General features: G+C 39.6%; 1 protein-coding gene and 1 pseudogene across 5 annotated transcripts in view; one reads left to right on the plus strand and one right to left on the minus strand.

The window, feature by feature from the left end:
* Positions 1–25,118, minus strand: part of CORIN (corin, serine peptidase) — a 237,543-nt gene that overhangs the window by 4,484 nt on the left and 207,941 nt on the right. For all 5 annotated transcript variants that reach the window (XM_027598351.2, XM_027598352.2, XM_027598354.2 and 2 more), the window contains 4 exons: positions 17,270–17,386; positions 14,837–14,886; positions 14,509–14,683; positions 538–809 (listed from right to left, as the gene is read on the minus strand). In XM_027598351.2, the coding sequence (XP_027454152.2) occupies positions 538–809; positions 14,509–14,683; positions 14,837–14,886; positions 17,270–17,386 (614 nt within the window). The remainder of the gene's footprint in view (positions 1–537; positions 810–14,508; positions 14,684–14,836; positions 14,887–17,269; positions 17,387–25,118) is intronic.
* On the plus strand, positions 19,185–20,800 carry LOC113924493 (annotated as a pseudogene).

Here is a 25,118-nt window from a genome sequence, read left to right on the forward strand (position 1 = left end):
GTTTAAATCACCTAGGGAGCCAAACTATTTTAATCAATTTAAATAGGCAAATAGCAAATCAGTTTTCTTTTCGGACGGACTTTCAGGCTGTGTTATAGATGTTGACAAGACCAAATCATAACACAGAATTGGAAATGGGACCGTGCGTGCAGCTTGACTGGAACAGCCTAGCCGCTCAAGAGAGAGGCTCCGAAGGACTCTGCCTGCAGGGTGCGCATCACTGGTAGAGACGGTCTGAAACAGCATGACGGATAGACCTTCCCTTGCCGGGCGGCTCCATAACATGGGTAGTGAGGGGCTCACCCGACGAGAGAATCCGAGGTGTGGAGAAGGAGTTTTGAGGCTGCCTCTGAGTGTGGCAGATGTGAGTACCATGTGTGTGGAGGGGAGTGTGACACATACCCCTACTCTTTGCCCTTTGTGGCTACACTTCTAGAAGTGAAAACAGGAAACTGTTGCCCAAGCCTGGGAGGTAACACAGTGGTTTTCAGGTACAAACGGAAAGGCAAGTGCTCCCTCCCGAGGCTCCTGACTTACTTTTGTTGCCCATGTGCCCCCAGCCTGTGATATAGCAGTACGTGTCGGGTTGCAAGGCCTGCTCTGAGCTGGGCAAGCAGACCGGCCGGACGTAGCTGGTTTCATTGATGTCTTCACTCAGCTCCACGATGCTGATGTCATAGTCGACCACGGCTCTGCTATAGCGAGGGTGCAGGATGATGGTCCTCACGAGGCGCGTCTGCATGAACGTTGACGGGTGGTCTAGGTTGTTGATGCCAAACACCACTTTCCAGACAGCAGCGTTCTCTCTCCTAAAAGAACAAATTCAAGAGCTATTGGCATCTTAAACTCAAAGTTAAATTTTGAAATTTACAAGTAATTTTAAAAATATTTATGTAAATAATGGCTCTTTCCACACCCAACGTATTTATGTAAGAGGCATTTCTAAAATGGCCTGAGCAATTCGTAAATAGGTATTTTTGTGGAAAGCAAAGCTCATGCTTCTAGAATGGGGCTACTCTGGAAAATAAAACTTGTTTCGGTTTGAAAGGCGGGCAGGGGGGTTACTTGCTTCATTGAGTGGGAAAAATAATAAAAGACATGAAGAAGAGAGAGGAAATTCTGGCACAAGGAGAGTCCTGAGAGTTAAGTGAGTGAAGTGTTTTTAGATGGATTGACTAGAATAATCCCAGCAAGTGTTCAAAAACAATGCAGTCTGAGACTGACCACTGGAAGTCATGGGTCACCTTTTTAAGCCTTTGGCTTGAAATTTTTCAAAAGGTTCCCCTGAAAACTCGCCATTTCTCTGAGGCATTTACTCCTTCTTGGAGGAATGACTTAGCCTTGACTTTTTATTCTCCTTTCTTTTTTTATTTTTAAAGATTTTATTTATTTATTTGTCAGAGAAAGCACACACACAAGCAGGGAAGCGGCAGGCAGAGGGAGAAGCGGACTCCCCACTGAACAGGGAGCCCGATGTGGGGCTCGAGCCCAGGACCCTGGGACCATGACCTGAGCCGAAGGCAGACGCTTAACCGACCGAGCCACCAGGCGCCCCTCCTTTCTTCTTATTTTTCCTCCGGTCTCCTCTTCTTCTCTGCTCTCAAGTCTATGTCGAAGTGACCCAGGGCTCTACTGTCAGTCTTCTTATTCCATATTCATCCCCTTAAAGAGTTCATCCAGACCAGTGGTTTTAAATGCCACCAAGTCCTGGTAACTCCCAAACGTGCATCTCCACCCTCCCCACTGGGCTGCAAACTTAAATACCCAATTATCCATTCAACAAACTCACTTTTATGTTTAATGATAGCTAAGATTTTTTAGTGCTTCCCACGTCTTTGTGTTCTAAGCATTCAGGATTCATGTTACAGATATTTAGTACTTATAACCATGTGACGGAGTTGAATCGTCTCTTTCTCTTATCCTAACATCATCTTCATCGGCAGGTCTTCACCACTCCACTTTCAAATATACCCTGAATCTTGTTGTTTCTCCCTCTTCCACAAGCTGTCTTAATATAAACCACTGTCATGTACTTGGATGACTGCAGTGGCCTCCCAGCTGGTGGCCCTTCTTCTACTCTTAGCACCCGAGCCCATTTTCCTCACAGCAGCAGAGGAATCTTTTTAAAAACAAAATTAGATTGAGTCCATCTCCTGCTCATAATTCTCCAGGGACTTTGAATCACGCTTGAGATACACTGTAGACTCTTTGTGGCCTCTGAGCTGACCTGCTCCATTCCAACCCCAAGGACTTTCTCTTTTTGTTCTCTCAGCTCCCATATGGTTCCCGCCTCAACTCCTTCTCTTCTCTGAGGTCTCAGCTCAAACACCACCTCCTCACAGCTGCCCTCCTTGGCCACCCAGTCTAGGCTTTTTTCTGTCCCCGTCACTCTCTACTCTTGACCCTGCTTTGATTTTCATCTCATTGATATCGATGACATTGGCACATCTGTTCGTCTGTTCTCTGCCTTGCACCCAGAATGTAAGTTCCATGAGACCAGGGCCTTGGTTGGTCTTGTTCACTGCTGCATTCACGGGCCTAGGGACTAGTATGCAGTGGGTTCTCAACAAGTATTTGTTTAGTGGTGGCTCAAGGCATGTTGTTTCAAAACATGTACTAATGGCCAAATCCAGCCACCTAGGCAAGGTCTATTCTCCATCAGTCCTTCCACCTTCTCTTCCATTCCCAGTCCCAGCCCACTCTGGAGGGCCAGAGTGGGCCAGGAGCAAAGGAGTGGACATGTAGAGGACTGCAGTGCTGGTGGGGCTTTCCTCGTGGACGCTCCCTTATACGGTGGAAGCGTTAACTGAGCCATGCCACCACTGTCCCCACTTGGGAGCTTGCCCAACTAGAGGAGGTTGATTTGTCCCACCAAACAGTTGTTTTTCAACCCAGGCTGAAGCATTTAAATACCGATTTTCTGGGCATCACCCGTGTCAATTGAAAGTTTTGGGCTGGGGCCTGAGAATCCATATTTTTAAGAGCTCCCTAGGGAGTCTCAGACAAAAACTCACCTATATTCCTTCTTTCCTTGGCATGGTTTTCTTCATTGTGTTCTCATGCATGGCAAGGATTCAAAAGCCTGAGTTTTCAGGAGAGTTAGGAAAATGGCCAAGGTCAGCGTTCAACCTGTTTATGGCATTGCCGAATTCTTGGAGTACACAACTGGAAGACTGCTCTACATGGTCCATGCATTCTATCGTTTTGCCAATGTAAAAATAATAATTTTAGGACTATATGAACAGGAATTGATGCCATTCTTTGGATGTAGATATAAACATAGATATTAGCTATAGATGTATAGATACATACAGCTAGGTACAGATTTATAGCAACTGCTCCGTGCCAAACATTGTGCAGGGATTATGACAAGCAAGAAAGACATGATTCCCATCCACACAAACTTTAGAATTGAGTGAAGATGAACATTTAAAGAAACAATCATAGCAAAATGCAGGAATTGCAATCTCATGAGCATTACAAGATATTACAGAAGAATCATTTTTCATTAAATAAAGCCATCATTCAAAGAACATGTCTTTTCTTTCTTATTTCTCTCCCTTCCTTCCTTCCTTTCTTTCTTTCTTTCTTTCTTTCTTTCTTTCTTTCTTTCTTTCTTTCTTTCTTTCTTTCTTTCTTCTTTTTTCTTTCTTTCTTTTTCTTTCTTTGTTTCTTTCTTTCTTCCTTTCTTCTCTCTCTCCCCCTTTTCTCTCTCCCTCCCTTCCTTCTTTCTTTCCCCTCCTCCCCCTCACCTTCACTTCCTCCTTTTTCTCCCTTCCACTTCCACCCTTCCTTCCCTCCTTCCCTTGTTACTTCCATTTTTTCATCTACAGAAGTAAGTGCATGACCATTTGAGAAATTCAATATTCACTTGAGATTCTATTATTTAAGGCATCTGAAATCAAGCAACAATTTATTTCAAATTTCTGCCTATTTAATAGCTTCTTGACCTGGATTCAGAACTACTAAATTTTGCTTTCTAATAAATATTCATCCATTTGCTTAAATCACAAGCAATGTTTCAACAGTTGAACACTGCAGTTATTTGTAACAAGATGAAATAACAAATTTCAGACTTAATTACTAGATTGTCTTAATCTAATTCTAACAGTGAAAAATAAAAGTACTAAATGTTATTAACTTGTATCTAGTAGTTTATTGCTACACAAGCTACTGTCCCTATGGCATTAACATCCCACCAAAAACAAACCACCAAAAGAGTATGCAGGAAATTCACATAATTTTTGTAATCAGTGAGGATATTGTTCTTTTCCTTTTATGGATATGATGGAAAAAATAAAGTCTCTTTCAATGTCTTTTTCTCCAAGTCTGGCAAAAACCAGGAAAAACCAGAACCTGTTACTTGAAATGGGCATGTAAAGTGAGGGAACAGTGTATCAATGGTATATGGGCATGTTAAACACATGCTGGAAAGAATGAGTCAGAAATAACTGCAGAGACAACCCCGTATTGGTGGAAGCAAAAGAGGAAAGAAATTTAGAGCTACGTGAATGCCACACGAGTCTAATCTCAGTTCATATTACCCCCGTGGAGAAATACATAGGAACAAGCTATGTTCATATGGGCTTTTCAATGAAGAGTTTTGAGCGACAAAGAAAAAAAGCCAAGTATACCCACTGAAAGTCTTCAGCGTAAGGGGGACTTTTACAAACTGAGGTGTCAGACCTCAAAGCAGCAGCACAGAGAAATGGCACATCCTTAAAGAAGTTTCTGCAGAGGAGACCCCTCATGCTCTGGGAGGCATGAAGCAGGCAGAGAGGAAGTCCAGTGAAAATCCACCAATCACAGTGAAAATGGCCGAGGAAGACGTTAAGAGACGTTTTTCTCCTTTCATTCTAGCTCCAGGTGGCCATTTTCCTTGTCCTGAAATTCACATTTACGGTCTAATTTGCTTCATGCCTAAACTACTACTTTAATAATGGATACACTTTACAGAGAACATTGAGATAATCGATTTCAACGTAGAATTCTTCAACCATCAGCTCTAGAGAGAAAGCCAGCTACATATACATCTTAGACGACATGCAGGAAAACTTATACAAAATTAAAGGCACACTCGTCCTTGGCCATAAGAAACTGGTCAATTTGGTTTACATATGCCAGCTTGAACCCCAGTTTAGACACAAAAATCGCCACATTTTTACTTATTTCAGCTAGCCAGGTTTAGAGATGTCTATCTTCATCTTAAGAGCATAAATGTTTCCCTTTCTTTCATCCTTTCCTGTTTTGCTTTAACATCTGGTATTTAACATTTATCATTTTAAAGAAAAGATAATTTAATATTTCTAATTAATACCAGTGATAGAAACCACCCTATTTTATAAGTCTTACTCCAGAAATAGCACAGCTAAGTACTGATTTGGAGGTAGTTTGAAGGTGACCAAATTTGCACTAAGAATATCACATAATGCATCATTGGCTGTTCTTACAAATCTCACAACACACTACTTTTATTTATTTATTTATTTATTTATTTTATTTATTTATTTATTTATTTATTTAATTACATAGCGTGAGCATGAGCAGGGGGGAGCAGCAGGCAAAGGGAGAGGGAGAAATGACTCCCTGCTGAGCAGGGAGCCCTATGCAGGGCTCAAGGCTCAACACCAGGACCCTGGGATCATGACTTGAGCTGAAGGGAGACACTTAATCTGACTGAACCACCCAGGCGTCCCAAAATGAGGGATTTTTTTTCTTAAATTTTTAATTGTTATGTTTAATCACCATACATTACATCATTAGTTTTTGATGTAGTGTTCCATGATTCATTGTTGTGCATAACACCCAAAATGAGGGATTTAAACTTATTTAAATATACTACTAGATTTCCCAACCCTCTTACTTTTAATATTGTGTTCTGCCCTTGGTATTCGTAAAGGATTCTCTTCAACACACCCAGGGAACAGACTTTAGAATGGGGTGATCACAGAGTGAATATGTGAAGGGACCAGATGGAAGTCATAGCAGAGTGTGTCAAATCACAGGCTCTGCCCATCTGGAGGGTCATCCACTTCTCCACTCCTGCTTATTGCTGTCATGTTGGGATGCCAGGTAGGACCTGACCTTTTGAATGTTCAGGGAAAGCTAGAGTTCTGGATTCCTTTAAGGTATCCATAGTTTTAAATGTTGCCCCCCCCTCCCAAAAGGCAATACAATAAGCAAAATAAACCTGGCAGCCTGGATTTACCGCAGTGTAAGAGCTCTACTTCATAGCTTTCCTAGTATTTCTATACACATTATTCAAGTGTCTTCTTGCCAACTGTGAGATGTAACAGAAATTCTTATTCCATTTCATAGAAGAGAAAGCAGTGACTCACAGCAGATGAATGACTCATCTAAAGTCACAGAGGTAGTAAATGATGGTAACAGACCAGAATGCTCGTCCCTTAAACCCCTAGACCACACGTTTTTCTACTAAACTTCTCTGGTACAAAAAGAAAGGTCCACAGGCATCTACAATAGGAATCAGGTACTGGGCCACAGAAAAGCATGTCACATGGCAGACTCACTGGTGAGTGACAGGATGGCAGATAGCAAGAAGAGGTCTTCTCTTTCCTCAACATATCTCCCGGACATGATGGGGAGCTAGCTACCAGTGGTGAAATTACAGAAAGTAAACAATCCTGTTATCCCAAGATCCAAAAAAGCAAGAGAAGAGGGTAGTCAGATACGTATCCTAGAAATCAAGAATCAGATTTCAAAATGTTTGGGGAAAAAAAGGCCGGACATGATATTGTATCCAGGGACTCTTAAAGCAAGTACAGATCAAGAGAGATGAAAGAAATAAAATGCCAAATTCTGATGCTACCATCACAGTGACTGCAATAAGAAAATGAAGAATCAGCTAAAGAGTAAATGAGACTGCATTAGGATCCCAGAGCTTCGCAACTGGAAACTTTATCACAAAAGAGAGGCATGAAAGTGTAGCAATTACTGGAAATTCTTAGTCATAGGACTGAACAGGGATTTGTTTAAAAAGAAGAAATGTAGGAAACAAAAATGGCTTCTATGCAAAATAATGTGAAAGAACAAGGAAGGGGAAAATTTCTGTCTGTGGCAAATAATATTAGTAAAGAAGTAAGACAAAACAGAACTGTTTGGAGTTTCCTTTGCTTCCAATTTCTCTATTCAAAGAGGACGTTCTTCAGACAATATGCAGAAGATTCATCTTCCATTTGATAAAACATACAGGTGCTTAGTACATGACAATGTTGAACTGATGTGTGGTCTAAAATTTGGGAGGACTCAGTGAGATGCCATTGACCTTCAGTAGATGAATTAAGATTTCTAGTTCCAGACAAATTGTAGTCCTAACGCCTAAAAGAACTGCACATATGATTACTAAGAAACATCTAGGAAGGGGCTGGTTAGTCAGTGAGCAAATATTTATTGAGTGGCTGCTATATATGCCATGCTAAAATAAATGAAAACACAAGGGTGAGGAAGACAGACAGTTCATGCCCTCATAGAACTTTTATTCTACTGCACTAAAGAATATATAAAGAAATAAGATTATCTGGGCACTTAGAAGTGACAAAATAGGGTTATATGATAGCTGACTGAGAGGGGCAGTTTCACTGTAGCCAAGATGGTTAGGGAAGGTCTTTGACAAAGTTGTACTTAAATAGAGACTTAATGACCAGAAGGAGGTAGTTTTGTGACTCTAACTGTAAAAGCAGCAAGTCCAAATGCCCTGAGGTAGAAATGAGCTTGGAGGATTTTAGGCACACAAGGAAGGCTAGATGTCTGCAGCCCAGTGAACCATGGGAGAGTAGAGGGTGATGCAGTCCAAGAGGCAGGACTAGATCTTGAAAAGCCATGATGAGAAGATTTTATTCTTGTTACAGTGGGAAGGGTTTAAGGCAGGGGGGAGTGACATGGGTCTGATTTACATTTTAGAAAGATAACTATCTCACTGTGTGGATAATAGACAATAAGGGGACAAGAGAGCAGTCAAAAAGACCAGATAGGAAACTGTTTTAACAGTTGTTATGGTTTATGTTTCCCCCACCCCGCAATTCATATGTTGAAATCCTAACCCCTGGTATGTCAGAATATGACCTTGTTTGGAGATAAGTCTTTACAAAGGTAATTGAGCTAAAATGAGGTCATTAGGATGGGCCCTAAGATGGCTGGTGTCCTTATAAAAAGGGGAAATTTGGAGATAGGGGATGCACACCAAGAGAACACTATGTGAAGATGAAGGCAGAAATTTGTGTGATGCTTCTACAAACCAAGGAATGCCAGAGATTGCCAGCAACCACCAGAATCTAGGTGAGAGGCATTCTCTCATAGCCTTCAGAGAGAACCAACCCTTCCCACACCTTGATCTTGGACTTCTAGCTTCCAGAACTGTAAGATAATAAAATTGTTCAAGCCACCCAGTTCAAGCCACTCAGTTTATGGTATTTGTTATGGCAGCCCTAGGAAACCAACATAATAGTGAAGACCTGGTATGATGATGGCTTAGACTAGAATTATAGCATGAAGATAGTGAGAGGTGGTTGGGTTAGAGATAATTTGGAAGAAGATCCTACAGAAATTATCACTGAGTAAATGTGAGAGGAATTAAGGATGATTCCTAGGTTTGGTGAACCAATGGATATTGATTTTTACTGAGATTGGGGGAAAGCTTGTGAGGCACACAATTATTTGATCAGTGGGGAGAGGGTAAGGAACCAAGTTTTGCTTTGGCAATTAAAGTAGGATGTTTATTACACATTCAAATGGACATCTCATCTAGTTTAAATTACATGTTTAAAGTCGGTGGGTAAGGGTGGTGATTGGGAAAAATCTGGGCTGGAGATATAAGTTTGGAAGTCATGAATATATGTATGATATTCATATTTTAGTGCAAATATATCCATAATGATATTCATATCAATACTTGATATTCATATTTGTTCAAATATGTACATGTATTTGAAACCATATTATTAGATGACTGTAGACAGATAAGAAAGCCAAGAATTGGGTCCTTGTCTTAGCTCGGGATGCTATAACAAATTACCGTAGACTGAGTGACTAAAATAATATACACTTATTTCTCATAGTTCTGGAAGCTGGAAGTCCGAGATCAGGTTGATAGCATGATTAGGTTCTGTGAAGACATTCTTGCTGGTTTATAGATAACAATCTTCTTTTTGTAACCTCATAAGGCAGAAAGAGGTAGCAAGCTCTCTTCCTCTTCCTATATGGACATTATTCCCATTATGGGGTTTCCACCTTCATGATCTAATTACTTCTCAAGGACCTCACCTTGCTAATTCCATTCTGTTGGAGGTTAGAGTTTCAACATGCGCATTTGGGGGGGAAACAAAGCTTGCAGTCCATAAGTAGCCCTGGAGCATTAAAGCATTCAGTGGCCTAAAAAAGGAAGAGATAGGGAAAAGAGAAAGAAATGGGTAGGTTGGTGAAATAAGAGGAAAACAAGACTATTTTAGTTTCCAAGATAAAAGTGAAGAAAGTATTTCAAGAAAGATGTAGTGATGAAATACTAGAAAGGGTTCCAACAAACCGGAAACTGAAAAGTCACCATGTCGATATGGCAAGATGGAAGTCATCAAAGACTTGGCCATATCTGTGCTATATCTGTGATGACTTTGATGAGAGCTGAACCTAAATCGAGTTGAGGAGACATGGGAATGGAAAAGGGGGGCCAATGACTGCATGAAAGTCTGTCAGGAGTTTACTGTAATTCCAGCCATAATGAGCAATAGTTGATGAGAGATGGAAAATCAAGAGAGGGGGCTTAAGTTAGTGATATCAAAGCATGTTTGTTGAAGAGAATGATCCAGCAAAAAGGGAGAAATTAATGATGCAAAATAGAAATGATGATTTTAAAAAATGAAGTCTTTAAAAAGATGAAGGAGGATATGATTATCTTAAATAGAAAACAGAGACACATCTTCCACCCTAAGTCAAGGGAAAGAAGGGGATATGGCCACATTTACAGGTAATTTGTGGGATTAAGGGTAACACAAGGTGAAATATATGATGGTGTCTCTTTTCTCCATGAAGTATGAGGTGAGACCAATGGAGGATGAGAGGATTTGGGGAGAGAGGAGAGAGAGAGGATGAGAGGATTTGGGGAGAGAGGAGATGTCAGACAGTTGTCTCTGAGGGTAGAAAAGTGACTCTGCTGTGGAGGTATATTGGAAGTGTCCTACATTGTTGGATGCTCACCTCGAGATTCACCATCATACATTTTATGTGAGCTGTTAGCTGTCAGGGTGTGTGATATTCTTCAGCAATTGTTAGCTGTCAGGTGCAGATGCAGAGTACTTGGTAGGTAGTTGCATGACTAGAAGAAACACGTAAGTAACTACAAAGCTTAAAAGGGGAGGAGCTCCCAGTTTCTGTGAGCCCCAGAAACTATGAGGTTTGACGCATATTTTAAGCCAACTTCTGGCCACATGCTAAACCCAGATATTTTCCACTGAGAGAGGAGGAGAGAGAATATCTCCATACGAGGCAGTACAGTGGCAAGCATGGAGTCAGGTCATTGTCACCAAAGACTTTTTAAAGCCACATTTGCTTACTGTCCAATGCTGCTGGAAAATAGCACCCCAGGGGAGGTATGGATCCAAAATGGAGAATTTCTGCTTAGTGGACACTATTACTGACTGGAATGGATCAAATCGCTTAAGTTGATGGAATGGAAAAACACATTGTGAATTACCAGCACAGTTCATAAGCACCTAGAGGTAAAGCAGGAATCATGAGGACACATCATGATTTAACTTTTAATAAAAAACAGACTAAGCCTTTCAATTCCTTTTCTGAGTGCACTAGCAGACTGCTAGACCAGGACAGCTGGGCAAGAACAGTGATTTTGTTCTGTGGAGAATGAGCGAGGGAGCTGTTCAGGACTGACGTGATGAGCTTGGAGCACGAGGAGGAGATGGGGGGACTGAAATCATTGGGGGACACATGCAGACCAGCAACTGCAGTCCTGTTGCAGAGAAGAGCTGATTGGGAGAAATCACGGCATGGGTGACATGGCAGGGTTAAGGGTTATGTTCATATAGGGAGGTGATCATTTTCATGTGTGTTTCCTAGAGTGGAATTAGATGCTTCTGACAATGACTACTTGTGGGCCAGCCTAGGAAGTTCAGCCTTAAGACTCTCACAGGCAGAAGAAGGCAGAAAATTCCTTGTTAAATTACCCCTGAAAGTCAAAGTCTTTCTTCCTCAGAAGTGTTAAAGCTGAGTTGTGATTAGGGCATATGGGACTTGGTCTGATCAGCTTAGTATCTCATATGTTTTTTAATTTTCGTTTGGGATTTTTAAATACTTCTCCATAAAAGAGCAAAACGAACTTGTCCTTTTTTTTTTTTTAAACCAATATAATTAAAAGAGACAAGCTTGAGAAGACCTACAGAGGGTCACACTGGGCCTTGCCAAAGTATGGAATCACAATATGAAGTGAATCCCATTAATTGCAGCAGTTGATGGCTTCAGTAGAGAATAAGGCTTATAATTAGAAGTTCTCAAAGCTTGCGGGCCACTGGAGAGATTGTAACATAGAATCCATTATTAGCACACATTCAAGCAAAGGCTTATTTGACATTGGGCAATTTCTAGCTTTTTATGATAGTCCAGGTCCCTCTCGACAGTCCTGTTAAGTTTAGTGTTCCATGAAATTTCACCAAGACCTTTGATATAATATCCATTTCCTTAATTGTAAACACATATTCTTCTCTACTGCAAGGTTTCTTGTTAATTTTGCGGAGCTATCAGTGAAAGAGGAAGACTGGATACCACATACGGAAATGACAGAAGTGGCGTATGAATCTGGCTTAACACCTAAAGAGTATTATTCCCTTAAAGAACTGCTGGATTTATTTAGGTAATCCTAAATTAGGTGTTTGATGAATGTACTCTGATAGTGTCATCTCTGCTTATCACGGAGTTATAAATCAGAACTGGAAAAGACATCTGGAAACATCTGGCCCCTTCCAAAGCAATAACGTTGTTCGTGTATTTCCCGACACACTACACAGACTCTCCCAATCATTTTTGATCTTAACACATTAAAACTTCTCAAAAGGGGGTTCTGGTTTATTTTTTATATTTTATTTTCCCAAAAAGAACAATCTACTGGATATACACATTTCCATTTTATAATCACTTATTGCATTATATTCTAATTACTTGTTTCAGTGCCTGCCTCCTTCCTAGGTTAGCACTCCAAGGAGGAAACACGTATTCATCTCTGGAACCCCCATGCAGAGCTAAGTATACATGCTGGGACTCTAGTCTATAGAAGCAAGAAGACAAGGAGGTGAGTAGCTTTGTTTGAGAAGATGTATTACAGTATTATTAAGATGGTAGCAAATGGGAGCTAACCTGAATGTCCATCATCTGGGGAGTAATAGAAAAAGTTATGGTAAATGTAGATAAGGAATATCATTTAGTTTGAAAAAGAGCTAGAGCTACATCCATTGACCTAGAGGGAGGTCCATGATATATTGTGGTATGAGAAAAACAACAAACAAAAGCACAGATTGTGATTCCAAGTTGTAAAAGCAAACAGTAGCACCCTGTGAAAAGTGTATGTGTTATAGCTGAGAAAGAACATCGGCTAGGCTGTAACAGGGTTCCTGTGAGGAGGATGAGAAAGTAGAGTATGGAAGAAGATAAAAATACTGCCAGCAAAATGCAAAAATACTCATGCCGTAATGCAAAGGGGAAAGGTAGAATGCGTATTTTTGGCAGTAATTTTTTAAAAGAAAAGCTGACCTTTGAGAGTTCACTGATCAGTGTCAGGCATGGTCCCAAGGCTTTGCACAAGACTATTTCACTTACTGCCCACACCAACCCTGTGAGGTGGGGACTGTTATTTCCCTCATGTCACAAGTGAAGAAACTGTGGGCCCAGAGAAGTTAATGAATTGACCCACGGTGACACAGTAAGTGGCAAAGCTAAAAATAAAACAATAGGAAAAAAAAAAAAGAAAGAAATTGCATTTTTTTCTAGAACTTAACCTGATCAAAATGAAGAACAATTGAGTTAGGGTGATAGAACTATGAATTATTTCGTTTTGAATTTTTGCTATTATTTAATATTTAATTTACTTTAAGTAAAGTAAAATTATTTTTAAAAAAACAGGGGAAAAAGTGGTATGGTGGTTTTTAAAAACCTTGTCCTCAAATCCTCCTCCTACTGAGAGTAGAGTTCTTTGTTTCTTTTCGCTTGGGATCTAGGTGGGGCTGTGTGAGGGCTCTGACCAATCATACAGGAGAGGCACCATGTATGTCTTTGGAGGCTAGGTCTCCCTTTTGGAGAAGCTGGTTCTGGGGGGGTGCCAGCCACCATGATGTACTAAGGCCCCAGCCAACAGGCAGCACTGACTGCCTGACTTCCGATGGTTCCAGCCCTCAGCCTTAGAATGCTTCCAGCTGAGGCCCCTAAACATTGCTGATCAGAGACAAACTGCACCAGCTATGTCATGTCCAAATGTCTGACCCCCAGAATCTTGTGGAACATACTAAATGTTTGGGATTTTTTGTGTGTGTTTGTTATTGTAACTGTTGGCTTGGGGGGTTTTTTGTTCCTAAAATACACAACAGATGGATGGAACGGGAGAGGACCTTCTACAGTGATGGTTGTCAATTTAGGGTAGATTTGCCCGTTGTCTTATTTTTCTGCTCCCTTAGGCATATTGTAATGAATTAATTTTATATGCCAATGTGGCTGTGCCATGGCACCCAAATATTTGGTCAAACTTATTCTAGATGCTTCTGTGAAGGTGTTTTGGGGGCTAGATTAACATTTAAATTGGTGGATTTTGAATAAAGCAGATTACCCCTCCATAATATAATTATCCTCATCCCATATATTGGAGACCTGAAGAGAACAAAGACTAACCCTCTCCTGAGCAAGAAGAAATTCTGCCAGTACATTGCCTTTGGACCCCAACTGCAACTCTCCCTGAGTCTCTAGGCTGCTGATCTACACCATTAGATTTTGGACTCACCAGCAACCCTCACAATCATGTGAGATCATTTCTTAAAATAAATTCACCCCTCCTCTCTCATTGGTCTCTCATTCTCTGGAGAATCCTTATACACATATTGTGGTACCTTTAACTCTCCTTCTCAAAGTCCTCACTAGTCCCTCCAGTACCCTCACCTTCCTGTAGTATACATCAATCCTCTTTGTTGAACCTCAGGTGTATTCGTTGTATTTAAGAGGGCTAGCAAAGAGACTAATGCTAGCTGGACAGTCAACCTCCTAAACTTCTTCCTCTTTCTCCCTCTTTAGGAAAAAATTCATAGGCAATATACATCCATTTCCAATAAATGATTAGCACCTACATAGGATGACAACATCAAGAGTAAAAAGACTTAAGCAGATAAAGGAAGTAGATCAACTGTGGCTTTTGCACTGAAGTGGCTTCACAGAATGACATATGCCACTAAGAACGCCCAAGGGACAAAATGATCAAATCCAGGCAAAGCCAAAGAACAAAGTGCAGCTTACCCTTCGAAGCAGTGGGCAACTGTCAGGACCCACTTCTTGGCAATGAGGACACAGCCACAGATGTGTCCGCTGGGTTCACTCTGCAGGGAACACTGCCATGGCCACCTTCCAGGGCGACTTGTCCGACCCCCAAGGATCCTCTTGTTCATTCGGGCAGCAGGGCGACGCCCGCAGTCTACCGAGGAGCAGGAAAGACAGCGTGTGATTCACCGCTAAACCCAGCAAGATACTTAGGTCTTTGCTGTTAAGTGCAAAGTACTGTTCTTCCCCTGAGCCAACCCAGTTAAATTAAGATCATATTTCATTGCCACACCACTAATGCTCTCACCTTGTTTAGTACACAGAAGAGAAATCTTACTTCTGCTATGACAAGCCTGCCTAGATTTGGAAACATAAAATGGCATAATGTTAAGGTTACATATTTTTCATTCATTTCAAACACTTCACCAGTGAAAAGCAAGATATAGGTTCAACCATTCCCAGAGGTCACATTCTTTGAGTAACAGAAATTCATGCAGAAATTCTTGAGGCAGGGCTGTTTGTCAAATATCACCTTGGAAACAAGGGTATATGGAGGATATGTACCTTTTTTTTAAGCTTATTTAATATCATCATAACATAATTTCACATGGGTGGGGAAAGAAACTACTGTTAGCAAAGTTTCCCACATCATCTTGGCTGGTGGCACCACCCAGAATATTGACTCAAACCATGATTTTCAAAGTAGGCAGAGGAAGGCAAGGGAACTGGGCTACTTCTTAGAATCTTTGGTGAGGAAGGAGCATGTCAGATTTTTATGCTTACAGAGAGAGTGTGGCTGTCCAAGAGAAGTCGCAAATAGTTTGAGAGAAATAAAATATTACTTCAAAAAGTTAGAGAACAGATAAAGGAACTAAATTTTTTAGACTGGAAAAAAAATCTTTGATGAGACCTGTGATATTAAAATGTGGATCTACGTTTGGCTGACAGGAAGAAGGGGGGTTAAATTTATTCCATGTAACTCTAGGTGGTGGGATCAGAACCAGTCAGTAGAACTTAACAGAAAGTAAGTTCAGGAAAGAAAGACCTTTCTAAAAATCACAGTTAACTTTTAAAGGTAAGTACATGGGCCATGTTTAAACATCTATCAATGTGGCTGCACAAGAGAACTTGCTTTAGGGTGCATTAAATTTCAATCACAAAGTTCTCTTCCAACCATGAAGCATTTATTCATAGTATAAATTAAAAAACAAAAGACACTTTGGGGACTGTCAAAAATACTGTGATGTGCTTAGAATCAGATTTCTCAGAAAAAAAAAAAATCCCTAAATATGTCATGTCCACTTTCCTTTTTGAGGATTTATTGTGTTTTCATTTCTTGTTAAATCTGCATGGGGGCATGCGTAATTATTTGTATCAATAAATTATATAATACAGAAAAACATGCCTGCTTTTTGCCTTCCCACAACCTAAAGTCCCATCTGCCTATCTCCTTCTTACTCTCTATCTTGTTATTCTTAATTTCTTTGTAGTATTTCCAAATATCTGAAATTCCTTTTGTTTACTGGCTTATAGTCTCTCTGTCCACCTATATAGCATAGGTTCCTTGGAATGAGGGCCCTTGTTCCCCTCATTCACTCCTACATCTCCTCACAACCTGGCAATGAACCTGCCAGAGAAGAGATACTCAATATTCAGTTGTTAATTGGTTAGATCCCAAAATCACAACTTGTAGAAATACAAAAAAACAGCAAAGACTATCTGTACCAATTTTATTTTATAGGAAATTGTGGTTATATAAGATCACAAACCTAGTTAGTAAGCCGGAAGTAGAACCAGTTCTACCAACTCCCAGTTTACAATTGAATGTATGTATATGTGTACATATGTGTGTATGTATTAAACCTGAAAGGGCTTTTCTGTCATTTGCAATTTGGGGGGAAAAATCACTCTGTTGAAAGATTCAGGTCATTGTTTTGAAGAAGTTCTTCAGAAATTTGGCTGCAGAGTTTGGGTCTCTGGGGAAATTTTCAAGAAATTTTAAAGAGAAATGGCCTACCTTTCGATTTCTTTGAAATTCTTAAGTGGTTTCTCTAGCACTTATGAAAAGCTTTGGAGTCAGATTAACTTGGTTTGAGTTGAGAGGCCACTGTGGGCTGTGAGTTTTGATCAAGTTATTTAAATATTCTGTAGCTATGACCCTATAATGTAATAACCACTAAATAAATGTTAATTCCTTCAATTTCCTCCATATCCCCATACCCCCAGCCATAGACAAGGGAGACAGCCTTGTTCAAGATGCCATGATTGTTTAGGGAAAATTTTCAGAAGTATATTTTCAAGGCTACTTGATTATAATTTCATTTTGTGTCAATTTTTTTCCTCAGACTGTCCAAGTTTGATCAGTTCTCATTACTTCCATTCCCTGTTAACTAGTTATATGTAGAATCTGTACAAACTGCAGATATGAGAATTTACTTTGAATAGGATGTGAAAAAAAACTCCAAAATTAGAACCTAAGTTCCTCTTCCTTCCCCATGATAGTTGCTGTAATCATCATTAAAGAAGCATGTAATTAGCAAGAGAAAAAATAATTTATGTCTAGAAAGAAGAGATAAAACCAAACCAATGTTGAAATATAAAGACCAATCACCATTCTATGGACGTTCTTTATTGATGTGATAAATTTGGGTTATCTTAAATTAGAAGTAGGAGAAGGTCCCTGATGATAGACTCTTGCTCCATAATCCACTCTACACAGCTCTTGTGCAAGCGGTCTTACCCTTTTACCAACAGTTCATGCAAAGTGGTCCCATTGAGGCTCTCCCAGCTGGAGTGTAATGTCAACCACAGCTGGTCTTGCTCCTGTTCCTGTACCAATTCGGTCACAGATGGTTCTCTAATATAGGACAAATAACAATGACATATTCAAAGCACAATGATCTTTGACCAGACAATATCATTCCTTAGCACTCACTGTCTTTCAAAAAGAAGCATTACATTATAAGTCAATATTTCAAGAGGGGGATTTGTATTAGAAATTTGGCATGGAATATGATCAGCAAGAGAGGAAGCTACTAAAAATATACTAGAGCAATAAAGATCCAAATAGTTATAGCAATTTTAATCATTCTCTCCACTGACATGCATTTGAGCTTTGTGAGGTGTTAGAATTCTAATGTGTATGATGTAAAAGTTCCAATACCTAAAAAACAAGAGCAACTTTGGGCAGGGATCACAAAAAGTAAAAGAATTTATCTGCCCAGGATTTTTTTTTCCTCCTCTTTTCTTACCCAGTGTAATCCTGCAGTGCAGCAATACCTTAAAATAAAGTAAAGTAAAGTAAAGTAAAAAGTAAAGAAGTAAGTAAAGTAAATTGATGGCCACTTAGGATCTATTTGGGCAGTATAAAATTATAATGATGTTTTTCAACATACTGCAAAATCCTCATGAACTAAAAATTAGGAAAAACTCTGGAAAATAAAGATGGGAGTTAACATTATTTTGCTCTTTACCTATATTCTTACTCAACTTCTACCAATACTTTCCTGTGAATGTCTCATTCAATCATTCAAATAAATACGGTTACCCTGTATCCAAGATTTAAAACCTTAGGTTTCAAAGTATTCAGGTTTTGTGTAAAATATTCTATTCTAAATGAAATAATTGGTTCTTTTAGGCAATCCATATTTGCAGAAAACTGTTTGGACTTTCATCACCTAATGCCCAGGGTAGAAAATGTGGAAGAATTAATTTAGATAGGAAGGAAGAGGGCTGCCTCCGGACCTGGAAGGAAAGTGGTACTTTGCTGAAGTTGGAGGGGGGGTAGAGGAATTCAAATCAGATAGCCTCTTATCTTTCTTTTCAAGTAAAAGGTGAGCACCTTCGATGAAAGTTGGGGGTGGCAGGGGTGCATGATGATGAGAAAAGTGACACGTATAATATGGATTTGTTCCCTGGTGAAAAGTCTGGAGAAACACATCAAAGTTAAGTGAGAAAATGAATGTAAGGAAGGAAAATAAAATAAAATAAAATAAAAACAGAGGGAGGTAAACCATAGGAGACTCTTAACTCTAGGAAACAAAGAGATTTGCTGGAGGGGAGGTGTGTGGGAGGATGGGGTAACTGGGGGATGGGCATTAAGGAGGGCACTTGATGGAATGAGCACTGGGTGTTATATGCAACTGATGAATCACTAAATTCTACCTCTGAAACTAATAATACACTATATGTCAACTAAATTGAATTTAAATTAAAAAATTTTTAAAAAGGCATCACATAGAATTTCCTAAGAGAAATACATATTATTCATGTATTCCATTATATGCTTATAATCTAGATTTTGCCATCTTGTCAATGAGTGCAAATACCTGTTTATGACACCCGTCCCCCCAACCCAAATAAGAGATAAGTGAGAAGAATGGCAACAGCACTCAGGGTTCAAATGAACCTGGAAATCCTGAAGTTTTAGTAGCATCAAGTTTGCAGGCTTGGTGACTTTCTTTTCCATAACAGGATGCCATATTTCAAAAAAAAGGGGGGGGGGGGAGGGCACAGGAAGGGAAGCAAAGTTAGACTCGGTGGCATTGAAAGAAAATGAACATTCAGCTGATTATTTAAAAACTACTGTAATCTCGAGTCTCCGCCGAGAGTCGCCGCGGTTTCCTGCTTCAACAGTGCTTGGACTGAACCCGGAGCTCGTCCCCCACCCGGGCCGCCGTTCAGAGCCAGCCCTCCGCCATCTCTTCGTCGCGCCCTCGGACCGCTCCAAGGCCCCCGCCGCCCGCTCGCCGCCGCCTTTTCTCAGCCACCGCCATGACGACTGCGTCCCCCTCGCAGGTGGGCCAGAACTACCACCAGGACTCGGAGGCCGCCATCAACCGCCAGATCAACCTGGAGCTCTACGCCTCCTACGTCTACCTGTCCATGTCTTACTACTTTGACCGCGATGATGTGGCTTTGAAGGAACTTTGCCAAATATTTTCTTCACCAATCTCATGAGGAGAGGGAACATGCTGAGAAACTGATGAAGCTGCAGCACCAACGAGGTGGCCGAATCTTCCTTTAGGATATCAAGAAACCGGACCGTGATGATTGGGAGAACGGGCTGAATGCAATGGAGTGTGCATTACATTTGGAAAAGAGCGTGAATCAGTCACTACTGGAACTGCACAAACTGGCCACTGATAAAAGTGGACCCCCATTTATGTGACTTCATTGAGACTCATTACCTGAATGAGCAGGTGAAATCCATCAAAGAATTGGGTGACCACGTAACCAACCTGCGCAAGATGGGGGCTCCCGAATCTGGCATGGCAGAGTATCTCTTTGACAAGCACACCTTGGGAAACAGTGAGAGTGAAAGCTAAGCCTTAGGCTGTCTTCCCATAGCCACAAGGGTGACTTCCCTGGGTCACCAAGGCAGTGCATGCATGTTGGGGTTACCTTTACCTTTTCTATAAGTTGTACCAAAACATCCACTTAACTTCTTTCATTTGTACCATTCTTCAAATAAAGTAATTTGGTACCCCCCCAAAAAAACTACTGTAATCTCATAATAGAAAGCAAAAGGAACAAAACCTTCCCCAAATCCTGTTACTTATAAAAGAGGAAAACCCTCTAAAGAGAACACTTGATGGTAAAGAGCCAAAGAAAAAAGCAAAGCCCTTAATAATGAGTGGATTCTAATCATTTGATTTTAAAACAGAGAGCATGAACCCTGACCACACTTTAGGAAGAGTTCCACAAGATTGAATTTATTTAGGAACTTGAATGAACGGTGGGGATGATTGAAGACTTCACAAAACCTACTGCAAAATGAGGAGTTTTGTTTTCCTTGACCAAAATGAGAGTCTGGCTTTCTGTCAATCTCACAAGTTCTGTATGTGGAGGCGTAAGCAAGAGGCAAGCTACTAAAAGTCAGACAGAGGTCACAAACACCACTGACAGTGTTTCTCCTGATACCTGCATCCTGAGAACTCCTTTCTGGCAGTCGATCAACTTGAGGGCCTCCTAAATCCAGGCATATGACTGGCCATAAGCCAAAGGAAGATAAGCCTCAGATTTGTTGTTTAATTAAGTCATTCTTTCGGCAAGTTTTTATAGGGCAAAAGGGACTCGCACAAGGAGGGCTATTCAGCATAGGATTTGCACGGTGGTGGATAGAAAAATCACGTCAAAGGACACTTCAGTCTTTCAACCCGCAAGGCACCTTCAGTTGCCCTGAAAAAGGTTTCCACAGAGCATTGCACCTGGGATGTTTTCTGCATTTCATTCATTAACCTCCAACAAGAAAGGCAATTTAGTCTGAATCTCTCAGTTATATCAAGTGGAAAATACAAGAAATTCATCATCAAGAAGAGGGGGATGTCATTATAAAAATTAGTTTTCCATGAAATTCTTAAGCCCTAGAATGCTTCTCATGCACAAAAATAAATTTTTTAGCACCAGAAATACCATGCTATGGCTCATTAAAAAAATATCAGTGAATCCATATGGTTCTATTTCTGCCATCATACAGAATCTGAGCATCTGTGTGATTTCATTTTTTTCTTATTTTTTCTTTAAATAATTTTGTTATAAAAAGAATACTTTATATGGAAAAAATAAAATTATACAATGAAAAAATATTCTTCCCATCCCAGATGTGTAGAAATGACCACTGAAAATAGCATTTGAGAGTATCCTTGCCAAGCTCTAGCTGTAATTCATGTATACATACTCATTTTTTTTTTAGTCTATACACATTGTTCTGTGTTGTATTGATATATTTTTATTTAGTGATTTATCTTGGAAATCTTTCCCTAATAATAGTTGACATTTGTCAACTGCACTGAAAGACAAACTCATTTTATCTTATTTAATCCTCCCAACAACGTTGGAAAGTAGGCATTATTAGTCCCTATTTTGGAGATGAAAAAATTGAGGCAAAGAGAGAATAAGTAACTTGCCCAAGGTCACACAGTATGCAGATGGTCAGTGGTCTGAGGCCAGAGTACCACTCCTAACACTTTGAACACCACACGGTCCCCCTTCATTAACAGCACATGCCCAGTTCATTTTATAGCTGCCGAGTGTTACTATTATATGGCTGTGCATACACTTACTTAGCCAACCCACTATTGATGCACATGTAGGTTATTTCTAATTTTCATTATAACAAAAAAGCAGCAGTTAACACTCCTAACTATTCATTTTTGCCTCCATGCACAATTTCCTAGAAATAAAAATAATTTCTTAGAAATAAAAGTATCAAATCAAAATTTAAATTTTTGATTAATAGTTTGATTTTCCCTGAAAGACTAATGCCAATTTACTTATCATCAAGAATCTATGTGTATGTGCTTTTTAATTTTTTTAAAGATTTTATTTATTTATTTGAGAGAGAGAAAGAGAGAGAGAGAGCACGAGAAGGGGGAGGGTCAGAGGGAGAAGCAGACTCCCCGCCGAGCAGGGAGCCCCATGTGGGACTCGATCCCAGGACTCCAGGATCATGACCCAAGCCGCAGGCAGTTGCCTAACCAACTGAGCCACCCAGGCGCCCTGTGCTTTTTAATTTTTATAACTATGTATATAATGTAAATCGTGCTATGAAAAAGTATCTGGAACTTAGCTGCTCAAATTTTGACAATCGGTAATGCATTTGACTTATCTTTTCCCATATTTTATCATATTAAAGAAATCCTGTTGGGCAGAGAGCAAAAGAGCAAAAAAAACATTTTAGCACTGATTAGGCATTAAAGTCCCTCTATCCTAAGAACGTGTGTGTAGGTGTGATGTGATGAGCACTGGATGTTATACACTTGAACTCTATATCTGAAACTAATGATGTATATGTTGTCTAGTTGAATTTTAATTAATTAATTAATTAATTTTTAAAAAGACAAGCCCAACTGGGGGAAAAAAGGTGTGTGCGGGGAATATAATCAGAACTAAATGCTTCTATAGTAGCAATGAAATCATGTACAGAGAAGGAAATTAAGGAACAATCTAATCCAGTGCCCCCACTTGACAGCCTGAGAAAACTGAGACACAGATACAGACCCATCCCAAACATATGTGGGGCCAAACATTTGCGAGTAAGGGTACAAATGGAGACCCACATACCATATGTCTACATATTTAGATGTTATAAATCAAGTTAACAAGTTGTTAAAGAAAATGTATTCTAATCTTCCCATCTTGACAAACATATCTTTTACGCTCAAATATAAGATTCTGGACTCCTTGGAACAGTGGTTTTCAAACTTTGACATTCATCAGAATCACCTGAAGGGCCTGTTACAACAAAGCTTGTTGGCCCCATCCCCAGACTCCCTGATTTGCAAAGTCTGAGATAGGGCCTCGAAAGCAATCTTTCTAACACATCCCAGGTGATGCTGCTGCTGCTGGTCTGGGACTACACTCTGAAAACATTGCTATAGATCGTGGACCAGGCTCCAGGGGGCCATAACTCCTTGGCGGACAGACTCCTTGCCCCATGGGGTGAGGCATGGCTGGGGAGGAAGGCCAGAGTGGTCCCTCTAAATCCGGGTTTCCCATCCTTGGCACTACTGACATTTTATACCAGATGATTATTTACTGTGTGGGGCTATCTTGTGCTCTGTAGGATGTTTAGCACCATCCCCAACGTCTACCCACTAGATGCTAGTAGCCACCCCACCACTGCTGGACTGGTAATTAAATAGGTCTTAGGGACATTTCCAAATGCCTCCTAAAGGGCAAAGTTAAGCCTGGTGGAGAATCACTCTTCTAAATCATGGAGCCCAGGGCAAGGCCCCTCTGCTCTGGGTCTAAAGGCAATACTACACAGAAAAGCAAAAGGATTTCCAAATTTGCTTCTTGAGTTGTGCAGCCATAAGACATATATAAAAAATGTTTAATTCTTCCTCTGTCCTGGAAATGAGAAGATAGAACTTATCCAGAATTCTAAAACATCCTGATATTCTGAAAGGAAAGATATATTTCAAGGCTTCGGTGAGCAACCAGATCTCTAGACAGCTTGACCTATCCTTTTCCTACTCTCAAGACACTCGTTATTTAGTAATAGGATACTTAACACTTGTTTTATCATCATGTTGGGGTTGCTGACTTAAAAATGAAGGTCAGCACAAATGGGCAACCAAGGGCTTCTTGACTTCTGGGGGCAAGAGAACAGGGTAGGAATTACCTAGAAATGTTATACATTTCAGGGGAAGGACAAAGTCTGTTCTATTATGGTTATTGTTGGGGAAAAATAATCTGAGTTTTCAACCTCGGTATTAGCAGTTGGTCTTGAAATATAAATGACTGGTGTAGTAGACAAGATACACAATTCGCTATTCTAAATATCCCGTTCAGAATTTGGAACATTTCCACTAAACATTTAGCTATCTGGATTCAGAAATATTTTCTTGAATCCTGTCATATTATTATCTCTGGTTCTTATAGACATGTGACTATTAAAAGCTAGTTAAATTATTTTGTCAAGTAGAAGGATGACCTGGAAATTTTGACAAAAGGGCACAATAGGTTTCAAACAAAACATGAATGAATACTACTATAGAATCATTTGCCTGGTTAGATAGCTCAGCTTATGCTTTATACAGAAAAACTCTCACCAATAGAAATGTTTAAAGGAGAACATAAAGTCTGAGTTAATTTTTCCAGGAAACCTAGTATTTCTTTTTTTTTTTTTTTTTAGATTTTATTTGTTTGTCAGAGAGAGAGAGCATAAGCAGGGGGAGCGGCAGGCAGAGGGAGAAGTAGGCTCCCTGCTGAGCAAGGAGCCCAATGCGGGACTTGATCCCAGTACCCTGGGATCATGACCTGAGTTGAAGACAGACGCTTAACCAATTGAGCCACCTAGGTGTCCCGTAAACCTAATGTTTATAAAAATATTTTTATTGAAATCCTAACTGAGAACATATAATTTTATTCATTTGTCTATCTCAGAGGTAGAGTATAAGAACTGTATTAGGCAATGATCTATAGGTGTAAGTGACAAAAACTATCTCAAAGCAAAGAGGGGAAAGTTATTAAATCAAATCACAGTATTGATATTTCATAAAATTAAAAAAAAATCAATGACACTAGACGTTTAATCCATATTGATCTAAATTTTAAAATTATAACATGAAGTAAAATATAAATTTATAAAAGATAACTATTAAATATACACTATCATTCCAGTATAAATTAGAAAATAAAATTAATAAAAATAAAGTAGTATTTAAAATAAGCATTTCATTAAAAGTGAAAAAATTAACCAATCATAAAAATTTTAAATTAAAATGTCATTTGATCATTTTTAAAATTCAACCTCATAAAGTAAACTGAGTAAATGGTGTCAAGTTGTAAGTATACTTTTAAGCAAAAGTGTCTACCTCTTTCAGAATCTACATTAGTCCAACTATTTCCTTTGGGCTATTTTATGTTCAAAAAATTCCATTGCTTTTTTGGTAACTTGTAGAAAACCTTTTAGAATAATCTTTTTTATTATTTTTAAGAAAATATTTTATTGACTCAACATCTTATTGACAGCAACTTGTGTTTAGTTTCAAAGAAAGTGTTTTTTGTTTCCTGTTTGTCTTCACCTTCAGTTGATTTATATAAAAGTAGAGATTTCCAGTTTCAACTACAATATGCCATTT

This window comes from Zalophus californianus, chromosome 2 (genome assembly GCF_009762305.2).
Source record: "Zalophus californianus isolate mZalCal1 chromosome 2, mZalCal1.pri.v2, whole genome shotgun sequence".
NCBI lineage: Eukaryota > Metazoa > Chordata > Mammalia > Carnivora > Otariidae > Zalophus > Zalophus californianus.